We start from the raw sequence: 15722 nt of genomic DNA, 5'->3' as shown, positions 1-15722 counted from the left end.
GTATGTGAACTTTTGATCAGGGTCATTTGGATGTTTTTGGTTGTCATTAAGATTTAAAAAGAGAAAACACAGTAGTTTGACAATAAATGGCTTCACCCAACCAATAATCATGAGTGGAGAAAAAGTTTTTTTTGTTATCATTCATATTCTCTGAAACAAGGCCAAGAAAGGAAAAATTCTGCCGGAGTATGTAAACTTTTGATCACAACTGTATATACAGGGTGGGCCATTTATATGGATACACCTAAATAAAATGGGAATGGTTGGTTATATCAACTTCCTGTTTGTGGCACATTAATATATGAGAGGAGGAAAACTGTTCCAGATGGGTGGTGACCATGGTGGCCATTTTGAAGTCGGCCATTTTGGATCCAACTTTATTTTTTTCAATTGGAAGAGGGTCATGTGACATTAAACTTATTGAGAATTTCATAAGAAAAACAATGGTGAGCTTGGTTTTAACATAAAACTTTATTCTTTCATGAGTTATTTACAAGTTTATGACCTCTTATAAAATGTGTTCAAAGTGCTGCCCATTGTGTTGGATTGTCAATGCAACCCTCTTCTCCCACTCTTGACACACTGATAGCAACACCCCAGAAGAAATGCTAGCACAGGCATCCAGTATCAGTTGTTTCAGATGCTGCACATCTCATATCTTCACAGCATAGACAATTGCCTTCAGATGACCCCAAAGATAAAAGTCTAAGGGGGTCAGATCAGGAGACCTTGGTGGCCATTCAACTGGCCCATGATGACCAATCCACTTTCCAGGAAACTGTTCATGTAGGAATGCTTGGACCTGACACCCATAATGTGGTGGTGGCACCATCTTGGTGGAAAAACTCAGGGAACGTGCCATCTTCAGTGTATAAAGAAAGCAACACATCATCATGTAGCAATTTCAGCTATCCAGTGGCATTGAGGTTTCCATTGATGAAGAATGGCCCCACTATCTTTGTACCCCATATACCACACCATACTATCATTTTTTGTGTTCCAACAGTCTTGGAGGGATCTATCCACTGTGGGTTAGTGTCAGACCAATAGCGGTGGTTTTGTTTGTTAACTTCACCATTCACAAAAAGTTTGCCTCATCACTGAATATAATGTTCTGTGTAAACTGAGGATGCTGTTCCAATTTTTGTTTTGCCCATTCTGCAAATTCAGTGCGTTGATCTGGGTCATCCTCGTTGAGATGCTGCAGCAGCTGGATTTTGCAAGGGTGCCATTTGTGAGTAGCTAATATCCGCTGAAGGGATGTTCACTGAACCTGTTTTACGAAATTTGGCAAGCAGTTTGGTAACTGTAGCATGGGAGATGGGTGGTCTCATAGGGTGTCTTGCATTGAATCTGCTGCAATGACCTGAGTACTGCGCGTTCACCAGACATCAACACAATTTCTATCCACTCCTCAAGTGTTAACCTCTGTGACATATCAATGGCTGTAAACAAAGAGAAACTTGTAAAAAACTCATGAAAGAATAGAGTTACGTTAAAACCAAGCACACCATTGTTTTTCTTATGAAATTGTCAATAAGTTTGATGTGTCACATGACCCTCTTCCCATGGAAAAAATAAAGTTGGATCCAAAATGGCAGACTTCAAAATGGCCGCCATGGTCACCACCCATCTGGAAAAGTTTTCCCCCTCCCATATATTAATATGCCACAAACCGGAAGCTAATATCACCAACCATTCCCATTTTATTTAGGTGTATCCATATAAATGGCCCACCCTGTACAGACATGGATTTTGGCATGATTTTTTATAATTTTAACAAATTTTTCCTAACTTTAATTTGGAATTGGGCCTGTGTAGCTTTTAAGTTTTCTTCTAGTTTTAATGGTCTTTGTACATAAGCTCCTCCTACATCACTTGAGTCAATTATCATGTCTCCTCCTACATCACTTAATATGTCAGTTTCTCTTTTGTCCGTTCCCATGTCAGTCTCTCTGTCACCAGACGGTCACCTTCAGTAGCTGTTATCCTGTTCAATTTCCACATTACAGTCAGAATCAGTAACATCATTAGTATCCTTTACACTATTACAGAGTCATGCTTTGACTTTTCTGACACAAGTTTGTGAAATGTCAACCAATTGTAAAATATTTTTCAACTTCTCTTTGTCTCTATAAAAGGACACCAGCTTAGAATCTAATTTTAAATTCTCCATTTCACATTCTGCGCATAAGCTAAGCCACAAAACGTCTAAGTCAGTCTCGTCAGTAGCCTTTAATTTTAGTTTACTTTGCTTAGAAAAGAAGAAATAATATCCATATTTTTCCTTAACTTCAGATTTCTCAGATTCTCCTTTACACTGGGGTTTGGTCATCAGTGTACTTCTGATCCTTGTAGTACTTCTGGTGCCTGTCAATCCATCTGGAGAATATATCAGTCCTCAATCATCTGTAGGTTATTTCTGATTCTTGTGACAAAGTTAGTGGATTTCCCGACACTTGGACAACAGGTGTTCAGCAAAAGCTTTCCTCCTCTCCCCCACCTTGTTCAAGGAGAAGGAAGCCACTTGAAAGCACAAAAAAACTCAGGACTGGGGGCTCGCCAAAATGTTAAATATAATTATTTTTGTATATTTATATATAGATAGGACTGTTTATCAGATGCGATTGTTCAAAGAATATATTATTTATTCTTGGGTTGTCCATTAAAAAGAATAATTCCAGCAGTTACATAAAATAGGTGAAATAGTTACAAAGTGATTTTCCATTTGTCCATAATTAGCCTATTAGTTGAGATTCACCTATCTTTTCCTGGGATCCTGAATGGTAGGTTGCGTCTGTCTGTGTCCAGCACGTGTGTCAGGGCCTACATGTCAGCTGTCTCTTCAGCTCTTAGATCCTAGGACTGAGCCATGTAATGTAGAATGGAAAAGAGACCCCGAGACCCCCACCCTGTGTGGGTTATATTGGCCCCTCACAGCACCTGTTGTTCTGCTTATGGCACTAACTTACACTGAGCTAAAAAGACAAGAATAGCCTGAATGTCTTGTCAGCAAAACCTAGCTCGAGGCTGATCTATATAGAATTCAGATTAAAAAATGAATATCCATAATTCATATTTAACAGTAATATAGCACACCTATAAGTGTATAGGATCATAATGTTTAATACAATAGTATGGTTATATAAGAAATTTCAAGAATGTGGAATGTTAATTGTAAGATATAGTGACTGCAAGTTATCAGACGGTAATGGGCAAGCTGAAAGGATATATAGGAGAGATGCATGTATGTCATCCTATGGTATGTTATTTTATTACTGTATGTACTGGTTTCTTGGTTTGTAAAAAAAAAAAACTAATAAAAAAATATCTATAAAAATGTATTGGATTAAAAAAAAAGATTAGGAAAAAGGCTTCTCCCCTGTGTGAGTTCTCATGTGTCTATCCAAAGCTGATTTCTGGTTAAAACTTTTCCCACATTCAGAACATGAAAAAGGCTTCTCCCCTGTGTGAGTTCTCTGGTGATTAACCAAAGCTGATTTCTGGTTAAAACATTTCCCACATTCTGAACACGAAAAAGGCTTCTCCCCTGTATGGGTTCTCTGGTGCTTAATCAAAGCTGATTTCTGGTTAAAACATTTGCCACATTCTGAACAGGAAAAAGGCTTCTCTCCTGTGTGAGCTCTCTGGTGACTAACCAAAGTGGATTTCTGGTTAAAACATTTCCCACATTCTGAACATGAAAAAGGCTTCTCCCCTGTGTGGGTTCTCTGGTGCTTAATCAAATCTGATTTCTGGTTAAAACATTTGCCACATTCTGAACATGAAAAAGGCTTCTCCCCCGTGTGAGTTCTCTTGTGGATATTAAGAAGTGATTTCTGGTTGAAATATTTCCCACATTCTGAACAGGAAAAAGGCTTCTCCTTACTGTGAGTTCTCTGGTGTCTAACAAAAGCTGATTTCCAGTTAAAACATTTCCCACATTCCGAACATGAAAAAGGCTTCTCCCCCGTGTGAGTTCTCTTGTGGATATTAAGAAGTGATTTCCGGTTAAAACATTTCCCACATTCTGAACATGAAAAAGGCTTCTCCGCTGTGTGAGTTCGCTGGTGCGCAACAAAAACTGATTTCTGGTTAAAACTTCGGCCACATTTGGAACAAAACAATCTATTATCCGCTGTGTGTATTTTTTGATGTTTAAGAATAGACTTTTCGAGGGTAAAACTATTTCCATTTTCTGAAAGTGAAAATGACCTCTTTCCTTTAGGAGCAGTTCGTTTTTTAATGCTTATTTTTTTATTTTGATTTTTTTCCTTCATAGTCGGTAATGAATCAGAAGACAGGATCTGTTCCATAGGCTTAGATGATAGATCTTTGCTTTGAAGGGAAGATGGGATATCTGGAGAAATGGCATAAACTTCAATTGTATCCTGTAAGATCTCAAGATCATCCGATTTAAAAATCTCCGGTCTCTCTGATCTCCAGGTACAGTCATCTGCCAAGAAAAAAAACAATTAATAATTTTGAATGAAATATCCTTGAATTTACATTTTTGAACATTTCTACTTAAATGTCTGTAGAAATGGCAAGTTATTGACAGAATGACAGTGAAAAGTGAAAACCTCACAGAATGAACCAGTAGAGCGTAGTGTTCAACTGTTTGTTCATTCTGTCTCCAAAATATGGAATAAGAAGCCATCAAAAAATGTTATGTAGGCAAAAATGATACCAATAAAAACTTCTACTCATCCATAAACCAATGCAGCAAAATCCGGTCTCCCAAAGTCAAATCTCCCCCTTCCTTCTGAGCCTTGAAGTGTGCCTAAACAATATTTAGCAACCATGTATTTGGCATTATTATAGTGAGAAGAACCCACTTAATTTACGGTGTGCGTCTCCTAGAGCACAATCTGGGCACTATGTGTTGGGTAATAAAATGGCAAATGTGTAATTTTCACCCTTCAACATCCACTGCGTGCTAATTTCTGGAAAGTGATTGTGGAGTCAAAATATTCACTTCTCCTATAGATTAATTCACTGAGGGTTATAATTTTCAAAATGAAGCTACTTTATGGTGATTTCTACTGCTCTGGTTTTCTGTCATTTTCTTATATTAAGGCTTCTTTAAATGGTGTGTTCCATCTCCTCTGGGGATAAGCAAGGCAGTCCCTGGGATCTGGAAAATGGATTATATAGCACCAAGCCTGTTAGTGGTGGCCATCTTTTGAGCTGTCAGGTGACCATGAACAGCGCCCCCAATACATGGTGTCTGAAAACTATTCCAGCAAGATCAGCAATACAATAGCTAAATGTCGCTCCTTCCCTTCTTAACCTGCCATGTGCCCAGACAGTAGTGTACAGCTGTATATAGGGTATTGTCAAATTCAAGAGAAGTTGGAATATAATTTGTAAGGTCCATTTGTTTCCTATTATCCTTTGTGAAGAATTCCAAAGTTATCACCACATAAAGTGACACACGTCTGATTTGAAAATGGAGCCTGACTAGGAACACAAAACTGGCTGCAGGAAGAGGTTAAATTAGAGGATCACTTGAGTCAAAAACTGTGACTATAGACAATAACACATCTACTGAAATGATCAAACTCAATAGTCTCCATCAGTTAAAAACGAGTAACTAGTGGTGAAACCTTTCTGTGGTAATTGGAGTATGGGGCTCGGTGGCTCTTCGTAATCTAAACTATGATAAGGGCCAATATTTTCTGTCAGAGGAGTTTCAAGAAGAAATATTAGACATTTAAAGAGAACTTTTTATAATAGTGCAGAGCTGAGGTGTCTTAAATTTAGACCTCGGGCATTGGGAAGACATAATGGAGACCTTCTTTTAAAGACAAGGAGGGAGTTACAGAGTCACATAAGTGAGTCAGGCCGATTCCACCACACTCAAACTATCATACAAAATGAACCTGTAAAAAAAGACAGAATAAAAGATATGTTACATCCCCAACAACAATATATGTATCAGGGGAGAACTACAACACTAAACCGGAATTGCAGTCATTTATGGTGGACCATTGGATCTACTATGAGTCCTGATGAGAAGAGTAGAGAAAGTATTAGTGCTCCTGTCAGGCAAAATGTATTTTTGGTCATAGTTTTAAAAAATGAGAGCTGTCTCAAATCTCCACCCCCCTGTCCATTTGTAAGAGTTTTACATAGAACTCACTGTTGCTTTTCCCCCAAACCTCAGGAATTTTTATGAGCGTCATAAAGCCTCAGCCCAGAGCAAGCACTGGTATACCCTGGATTTTTCCCTCCAATCCTATTGTTTAGCTGCACAAATGTTTAATGTCGATTTTAATCATGCACATGACTGTCAGAAACACAGGGAGCACATTTTTGAGATGGTCATCTTTTTCCAATTGTGATGGTGTGGTTTTCGTGACGAGGAGACCACCGGAAGCCCGGGAAATGGGTTCTGAGCTTCTGAGCATCATAGAGATTTCATATTTGATATCCATCTTCATGAATAGTGGTGACAGCAAACATGATGTCTCCATCTTGGATGTGGGACCCCCCCCCCCACACCAAGATATGAAATCTGAAGGAGTTTTAGGTCTTCTGCAGCTGGGTGGGTTCACAAAGCCGAGTCCCCGTGTGAGGTAAGCACCATGGGTGTCTCCTAATGTTTTGGCCCCTTTACTAAAAACCAGAACGGCCATTTTTTAAGTCATTCTTGCCCCGGGATGTCAGACGCATGCACACCACGCTGCGTGGAAGAATCACATCTAATTTCCGGGGAGCCGTCCCCCCCACAGAATCTGAGACCATCACCACGTGGCACAGGTTTTGCTATTACTTATCCCTTTTATTTTAATAACTGTTTATTCATATATGTACATTGTCTCTTTTATAATATCTTGTATATCTTTTGTAAACACTGCCCACTTTTGGGAGTAAATCATTATTATTTACCAGCTTCGTTCTTCTTGTCCTATGTCGAGCAAACACGTTCCTCACCCGCTAATTCACATTACCTAACGGGTACCCAATCCACCTGTTAAGCGATCGGTGGTGGCAGTATACCAGTATTTATGTGATATTGTGGTTTGAGGGCGGCTGGTCGGAGGTATATATACAGTGCTGGCCAAAAGTATTAGCACCCCTGCAATTCTGTCAGATAATACTCAGTTTCTTCCTGAAAATTATTGCAATCACAAATTCTTTGGTATTATTCTCTTCATTTAATTTGCTTGCAAGGAAAAAACACAAAAGAGAATGAAGCAAAAATCAAATCATTGATCATTTGACACAAAACTCCAAAAAAGGGCCGGACAAAAGTATTGGCACCCTCAGCCTAATACTTGGTTGCACAACCTTTAGCCAAAATAACTGCGAACAACCGCTTCCGGTAACCATCAATGAGTTTCTTACAATGCTCTGCTGGAATTGTAGACCATTCTTCTTTGGCAAACTGCTCCAGGTCCCTGATATTTGAAGGGTGCCTTCTCCAAACTGCCATTTTGAGATCTCTCCACAGGTGTTCTATGGGATTCAGGTCTGGACTCATTGCTGGCCACCTTAGAAGTCTCCATTGCTTTCTCTCAAACCATTTTATAGTGCTTTTGGAAGTGTGTTTTGGGTCATTGTCCTGCTGAAAGACCCATGACCTCTGAGGTGAGCTTTCTCACACTGGGCCCTACAGTGCCTACAAGTAGTATTCAACCCCCTGCAGATTTAGCTGGTTTGATAAGATGCAAATAAGTTAGAGCCTTCAAACTGCAAACGAGAGTAGGTTTTATGAACAGAAGCATAAATCTTACAAACCAAAAAGTTATGTTGCTCAGTTGAATTTTATTAAATTTTAAACATAAAAGTGTGGGTCAATTATTATACAACCCCTATGTTTAATATTTTGTGGAATAACCCTTGTTTGCAATTACAGCTAATAATCGTCTTTTATAAGACCTGATCAGGCCGGCACAGGTCTGTGGAGTTATCTTGGCCCACTCCTCCATGCAGATCTTCTCCAAGTTATCTAGGTTCTTTGGGTGTCTCATGTGGACTTTATTCTTGAGCTCCTTCCACAAGTTTTCAATTGGGTTAAGGTCAGGAGACTGACTAGGCCACTCCAACATCTTGACTTTTTCCCTATTGAACCAGGCCTTGGTTTTCTTGGCTGTGTGCTTTGGGTCGTTGTCTTGTTGAAAGATGAAATTACGACCCATCTTAAGATCCTTGATGGAGGAGCGGAGGTTCTTGGCCAAAATCTCCAGGTAGGCCGTGCTATCCATCTTCCCATGGATGCGGACCAGATGGCCAGGCCCCTTGGCAGAGAAACAGCCCCACAGCATGATGCTGCCACCACCATGCTTGACTGTAGGGATGGTATTCTTGGGGTCGTATGCAGTGCCATCCAGTCTCCAAACGTCACGTGTGTGGTTGGCACCAAAGATCTCGATCTTGGTCTCATCAGACCATAGAACCTTGAACCAGTCTGTCTCAGAGTCCTCCAAGTGATCATGAGCAAACTGTAGACGAGCCTTGACATGTCGCTTTGAAAGTAAAGGTACCTTACGGGCTCGTCTGGAACGGAGACCATTGCGGTGGAGTACGTTACTTATGGTATTCACTGAAACCAATGTCCCCACTGCCATGAGATCTTCCCGGAGCTCCTTCCTTGTTGTCCTTGGGTTAGCCTTGACTCTTCGGACAAGCCTGGCCTCGGCACGGGAGGACACTTTCAAAGGCTGTCCTGGCCGTGGAAGGCTAACAGTAGTTCCATAATCCTTCCACTTACGGATGATGCTCCCAACAGTGGAGACAGGTAGGCCCAACTCCTTGGAAAGGGTTTTGTACCCCTTGCCAGCCTTGTGACCCTCCACGATCTTGTCTCTGATGGCCTTGGAATGCTCCTTTGTCTTTCCCATATTGACCATGTCTGAGTGCTGTTCACAAGTTTGGGGAGGGTCTTAAATAGTCAGAAAAGGCTGGCAAAAGAGATCTTTAATCCACACATGTGAAGCTCATTATTCTTGGTGCCTGAACTACTTCTTAATACTTTAGGGGGACCAAACAGAATTCTTGTGGTTTGAGGGGTTGAATAATAAATGACACTCTGAATTAACTTTTTACGTTTTAAAAAAAAAAAAAAAAAAATTTGCTGCAGTGCATTTCCCACTTCCAGGCTGATCTACAGTACAAATGTCACAATGCCAAGTTAATTCCGCATGTGTCAACCAGCTAAATCTGCAGGGGGTTGAATACTACTTGTAGGCACTGTACATTATGCTGCAAAATTTGTTGGTAGTCTTCAGACTTCATAATGCCATGCACACGGTCAAGCAGTCCAGTGGCAGAGGCAGCAAAGCAACCCCAAAACATCAGAGAACCTCGGCCATGTTTGACTGTAGGGACCGTGTTCTTTTCTTTGAATGCCTCTTTTTTTTTCCTGTACACTCTATGTTGATGCTTTTTCCCAAAAAGCTCTACTTTTGTCTCATCTGACCAGAGAACATTCTTCCAAAACGTTTTAGGCTTTCTCAGGTAAGTTTTGGCAAACTCCAGCCTGGCTCTTTTATGTCTCGGGGTAAGAAGTGGGGTCTTCCTGGGTATCCTACCATACAGTCCTTTTTCATTCAGACGCCGACGGATAGTACGGGTTGACACTGTTGTACCCTTGGACTGCAGGGCAGCTTGAACTTGTTTGGATGTTAGTCGAGGTTCTTTATCCACCATCCGCACAATCTTGCGTTGAAATCTCTCGTCAATTTTTCTTTTCCGTCCACATCTAGGGAGGTTAGCCACAGTGCCATGGGCTTTATACTTCTTGATGACACTGCGCACGGAAGACACAGGAACATTCAGGTCTCTGGAGATGGACTTGTAGCCTTGAGATTGCTCATGCTTCCTCACAATTTGGTTTCTCAAGTCCTCAGACAGTTGTTTGGTCTTCTTTCTTTTCTCCATGCTCAATGTGGTACACACAAGGACACACGACAGAGGTTGAGTCAACTTTAATCCATGTTAACTGGCTGCAAGTGTGATTTAGTTATTGCCAACACCTGTTAGGTGCCACAGGTAAGTTACAGGTGCTGTTAATTACACGAATTAGAGAAGCATCACATGATTTTTCAAATGGTGCCAATACTTTTGTCCACCCCGTTTTTTAGGTTTGGTGTGGAATTATATCCAATTTGGCTTTAGGACAATTCTTTTTGTGTTTTTTTCATTGAAGACAAATTAAATGAAGAGAATAATACCAAAGAATTTGTGATTGCAATCATTTTCAGGAAGAAACTGAGTATTATCTGACAGAATTGCAGGGGTGCCAATACTTTTGGCCAGCACTGTACGTTCCTGGAAGGAACTGGTGGTATATATACGTCCTGTCACATCACGTGCCGCAATAGTCGACATAAATTAGAGCAGCTGCGCCCGTGCTTATCCTCGGTCAATACCGTGTTTGACCAGCAGGATAAGGGGGCGCCAGAGAGCTGCAAGGTCTGACCAATTGGTGTTTTCGTGACAGCTCCCCATTTCAGGAGAGATTGTGCAGTAATCTGAATTCCTTAGGATTGAAAACATGGAATTTATGATGTGGAGTGAATCCATGAAACCAGGGCTCGAGCCAACACATCTTCTGCAGGTGTGAATATATGTATATTACAGTCTTCAGCCAAGCACAGCTTAGAGATATATCATGGCACAGGTGTAATGTTTTTATGTAGTTTATCACGATCCTGTTTGAAGTTAATTGGTTTGAAAAGTCAAGATAAAGGGAAACTCTGTTGTTATTGTACAGAAATTCACACTTGTCCCTCACTGCACATTTAATGTTGTTGATAATAAAAGTGAAGTTTGGCCAGAAAGACTGGACCTGGTCTTGTAGGGACCATATGAGGACATTCAGCAACACAGAAGGGAGAGAAGGTAGATTCATCCAATAAGATATCAGGGTTCTAGGAAGCCAACAGCATCACTACCCTCCACTTTCTCTTACGGCCCATCATAATGTTTTTCTTCAAGGGATTTTCTAACTTGTCAGCACATTCTATGTACGCTGTCATTTGACTTTGTAGTTTACATATCTGGGCAGGTAACGGACAGCGTCTCCTAATCCCAGGGGGTAGGTGGATCCTCCAGGTTGTAAGTTCTCTAGAAAAGGGCTTTCCCAATTCACAAAGTAATTTGAACATTTTCGGATGGAGGAGAATGTTGTGGTCTAGCGGCAAAATGGTGATCACACGATTGTGATACGGCCGGTCTACACCACCATTAAAGCAGCCACAGCCGGTGACTGAGAAGAATCTGTGACTTCTCTGCATTTAGTGGTCACTACTCACCTGGGTAGTCATATGTAGGAATCTCCTCCTTACACCGCTCATCACCCCTCACATATGTCTCTGTAGTATTAATATGGGTCAGATCTTCACCCTGAAACAAATATTGTAAAAGTCACAGACAGATGAAGAAGTCACATCCATGATCAGCTCTAATCCTGCCATCTCCACCATTCTCATTTCACAAGTATAAAACATGTAATACTGGTAGATAAAACAAAATTGAGCACAAGACCTTCACAGACATCTATACATCATAGGGGAGATTTCATGACACCTTCTCTTCATCTACCTGATGATCCTGAGGAACACTGGGATCTTCTTGTTTACAGTCTTGTGAAAGAAGAGGACGGGGACATCTCTCTGGTGTTGTTCTCTTACTGGATAGATCTGGAGGAAACACATACAGGGACTGAATTCATCCTTTACATACAGATAATTATAGGCCATGTGTATTTAGTCCTGTCTATTACCTGGCGATGTGAGGGGCTGGGGAACCTCCATCATGATGTCCTTGTACAGATCTTTGTGTCCTTCTAAATACTCCCACTCCTCCATGGAGAAATAGACGGCGACATCCTGACACCTTATAGGAACCTAACACATACAATGATATCGTCATCCCCCTGATCCCTTCATAGCGTTACTGTATAATGTCCCAGCATTCCCAGCAGTGTCACCTCTCCAGTCAGCAGCTCAATCATCTTGTAGTTGAGTTCTAGGATCTTCTGGTCATTGATGTCCTCATGTATCAGGGTGTAAGGTGGAGGCCCCGTGATTGGGCTCAGGGGTCTTCTCCATCCCTCAGACGCAGGGTCCTGACAGCGCTCACTAGAGGTCTTCTTCACTACTGTGTAATCCTGGTTATGGAGAGACACATTAATAAATCTCCCTCCAGACATTTCCAGAGTCCTCACCTCTCCAGTTCTGTCCATCTGTTATTCCCATAGATAAGAATGATGTAATGTGACGTCATCAGAATCTCTCACCTCTCCAGTAAGCTGGAAGAGGATCTCCAGGGTGAGGTGTAATATCCTCTCCGCCATCTTGTCTCTGTCCATATCCATCTTTGATGGGTAAATCAAGAAAATTCTCTTATCTAGAAGATCTTCACTGAGAGGATCTGATATTGTAGAAACCTGAATAAGAAGATGATGAGCCGATGTAACATCATAAAAATTCTGTGTAATAATACAATTACTGGAGATAATAAGGGAAACATTTGAGGAGATTTATTATTTTACAGTATTTAGTTTTCTTCTTCACATCTACTAATAAAACCTATATATTTTATGCCACAGAAAACAAGCATTTTCTTCCTCTCCAGTTGAATGCGTTTCTCATAGACTCATCTTCCATAACACTAATTGTCGTCTCATTTACCGACACTGGAATCGGCATTAGCAATACTGCAGGAGATATTCATTACACGTGACTAGTGTTGAGCGATACCTTCCGATATCAGGAAATATCGTATCGGATTGGATCGGGCCGATACCCAAAAAGTATCGGATATCGCCGATTCCGATACCGGAAACCAATGCAAGTCAATGGGACACAAATATCGGAATGAAAATAAACCCTTTCTTTCCTTGTAGGTTAATTCTACATGAAGTAAAACAACTAAGAATAATGTAGAATGACATGAAAAGCCGGCAATTCATCAGCGGCATACACCGGTACCCGACAATTTACAACAGAAAGAATAGAGCATCACACATAGATTAGATAGATAGAAACATGTTAGTCACATATATATGAAGTACAGTGACAATGTTGCTTACTGTACTTGTCATTTAGTGTAAAGGATTTATTAAAAAAAATATTAGTGTTTTCATGCACCGTCTCTTTAAGAAAGCCAGCCGGCAATTCAGCAGCGGTACCCGACAATTTATAACAGACAGAATAGAGCTTCACACATAGATTAGATAGATAGAAACATGTCAGTCACATATATAAGAAGTACAGTGACAGTGTTGCTTACTGTACTTGTCATTTAGTGTAAAGGATTTATTTAAAAAAATAATAGTGTTTTCATGCACCGTCTCTTTAAGAAAGCCGGCCGGCAATTCAGCATCTGTACCCGACAATTTAGAATAGAAAGAATAGAGAATCACACATAGATTAGATAGATAGAAACATGTCAGTCACATATATATGAAGTACAGTGACAGTGTTGATTACTGTACTTGTCATTTAGTGTTAAAATAAAGGATTTATTTAAAAAAAAATTGGCGTGGGGTTCCCCTTAATTTTAGGCTCTAGCGGAGGTTAAGCAGACAGCTGGGGCAGATGTTTGAAGCCTGGGAAGGGGGTAATACCCACGGAGCTTCCCAGGCTACTAATATCAGCCCCCAGCTGAATACCTAGCCTTTACTAGCTATTAAAATGGGGGAACCCCCCAAAAAAAATAACGTGGGGTCCCCCCTAATTTAATAGCTAGCACAGGCTAGGCAGACAGCTGGGGGCTGATATTAATAGCCCAGGAAGGGTGCCATGAATATTGGCCCCCTCCCAGGCTAGAATCACCAGCCGTCAGCCGCCCCAGAAATGGCGCATCCATAGGATGCGCCAATTCTGGCACTTAGCCTCGCTCTTCCACGCTGCCCTGGTGCGGTGGCAGGGGGTAATAGGGTTGGGGTTGATGTCAGCTTATAATGCCAGCTGACATCAAGCCCAGGTTAGTAATGGAGAGGCGTCTATAAGACACCCCCATTACTAACCCCATAGTCAAAGTTAAAAGAAAACACAAACACCCAGAATAAAGTCCTTTAATTGAAATAAAGACACAATTCTTTATTGTTCTAAATTAAACCATACTTACCATCACGCCCATTCCAGCTGAAGCCAACGATCTCCTGCAATAAAAGTAAAATAATAAAGCAACCTCATCCTTACCTTTCAATGGTTCCCAGGACAGCTCCAGCTCTGCTACATCGAGATGACAGGCTGGACCGCAGCAGAACGCTGCCATCCAGCCTGTCATCCCGCAGACACTGAGAAGCGCAGGCATGCTTGCGCTCCTCAGTGTCTCTCTGTGACGTCATCCAGATGAGCCGAGTTCATGTCCAATGAACTCAGCTCACCTCATGCACGTCACTGACAGCGTGGGAAAATTCTCACGCTGAAGTGCTGAGTGCAGGAGAATTTTCCCACGCTGTCAGTGACGTACATGAGGTGAGCTGAGTTCATTGGACATGACCTCGGCTCATCTGGATGCCGTCACAGCCAGACACTGAGGAGTGGAAGTATGCCTGCGCTTCTCAGTGTCTGCGGGATGACAGGATGGATGGCAGCGTTCTGCTGCGGTCCAGCCTGTCATCTCGATGTAGCAGAGCTGAAGCTGTCGTGGGAGCCATGGAAAGGTAAGGATGATGTTGCTTTATTATTTTACTTTTATTGCAGGAGATCGTTGGCTTCAGCTGGAATGGGCGTGATGGTAAGTATGGTTTAATTTAGAACAATAAAGAATTGTGTGTTTATTTCAATTAAAGGACTTTTTTCTGGGTGTTGTGTTTTTTTAAATACTTTACTAGAAATTCATGGTGGTCATGTCTAATATTGGCGTGACCCCATGAATTTCGGGCTTAGGGCCAGCTGATAATGCCAAGCTGGCCTTAACCCCTTTATTACCCAGTGAGCCACCGCACCAGGGCCCTGGATGAGTTGGGTACAGCGCCAGAAGATGGCGCTTCTATGAACGCGCCATTTTCTGGGGCGGCTGCGGACTGCAATTTGCAGCGGGGGTGGCCCAGAAAGCTTGGGTCTCCCTGCGCTGCGGATTCCAGCCCCCAGCTGCCTAGTTGTATCTGGCTGGGCACAAAAACAGGGCGAAGCCCCACGCATTTTTTTTTAAAATTATTTCATGAAATTCATGGAATAATTAAGAAAAAAAGGGCTTCCCTATATTGTTGTGTCCAACCAGGTACAAATAGGCAGCTGGTGGTTGGGGGCAGCCCGTTCCTGCCTGCTGTACCTGGCTGGACACAAATATAGTGCGAAGCCCCACGTCAATTTTTTTTTAATTATTTCATGAAATAATTTTTTTAAAAAAAGGGCTTCCCTATATTGTTGTGTCTGGCCAGGTACAAATAGGCAGCTGGTGGTTGGGGGCAGCCTGTTCCTGCCTGCTGTACCTGGCTGGACACAAATATAGGGCGAAGCCCCACGTCAATTTTTTTTAAAATAAATCCTTTATTTTAACACTAAATGACATTTGAGGAGTTAATAAAGATGCAGTCCCTAAATTATTATTTATTTTTTAATTAATTTTTCCCAAAACTTTTGACGTGGGCTTCGCCATATTTTTGTATGCAGCCAGGTACAGCATCCAGCTTCTATGAACGCGCCATTTTCCGGGGTGGCTGCGGACTGCAATTTTCAGCGGGGGGGGGGGCAGAAAGCTTGGGCCTCCCTGCGCTGCAGATTCCATCCCCCAGCTGCCTAGTTGTACCTGGCTGG

At 41.6% G+C, this 15722-nt stretch overlaps 1 protein-coding gene across 1 annotated transcript; it reads right to left on the bottom strand.

Annotated features, from left to right (window-relative positions):
* Positions 1-444: 444 nt before the first annotated feature.
* On the bottom strand, positions 445-11926 carry LOC141197644 (uncharacterized). The gene is made up of 5 exons (XM_073662725.1): positions 11909-11926; positions 11735-11858; positions 11554-11651; positions 11265-11355; positions 445-4456 (listed from the first exon to the last, which is right to left on the bottom strand). Exons 1-5 carry the CDS (start codon positions 11924-11926, stop codon positions 3363-3365), a joined length of 1425 nt encoding a protein of 474 aa, XP_073518826.1. The 3' UTR covers positions 445-3362.
* Between the last annotated feature and the right edge of the window lie 3796 nt (positions 11927-15722).

Source organism: Phyllobates terribilis, unplaced genomic scaffold, assembly GCF_046119375.1.
Source record: "Phyllobates terribilis strain yellow unplaced genomic scaffold, ASM4611937v1 Scaffold_85__1_contigs__length_6476398, whole genome shotgun sequence".
Lineage (NCBI taxonomy): Eukaryota > Metazoa > Chordata > Amphibia > Anura > Dendrobatidae > Phyllobates > Phyllobates terribilis.
This window is presented reverse-complemented; position numbering and strand designations above follow the sequence as displayed.

Coding starts and splice junctions, on each gene's coding strand:
- LOC141197644 (XM_073662725.1), bottom strand. Junction 11,652..11,734: donor CCAGCCCCTCACATCGCCAG/GTAATAGACAGG, acceptor TGTTTCCTCCAG/ATCTATCCAGTAAGAGAACA. Junction 11,356..11,553: donor GTGTTCCTCAGGATCATCAG/GTAGATGAAGAG, acceptor TATTTGTTTCAG/GGTGAAGATCTGACCCATAT.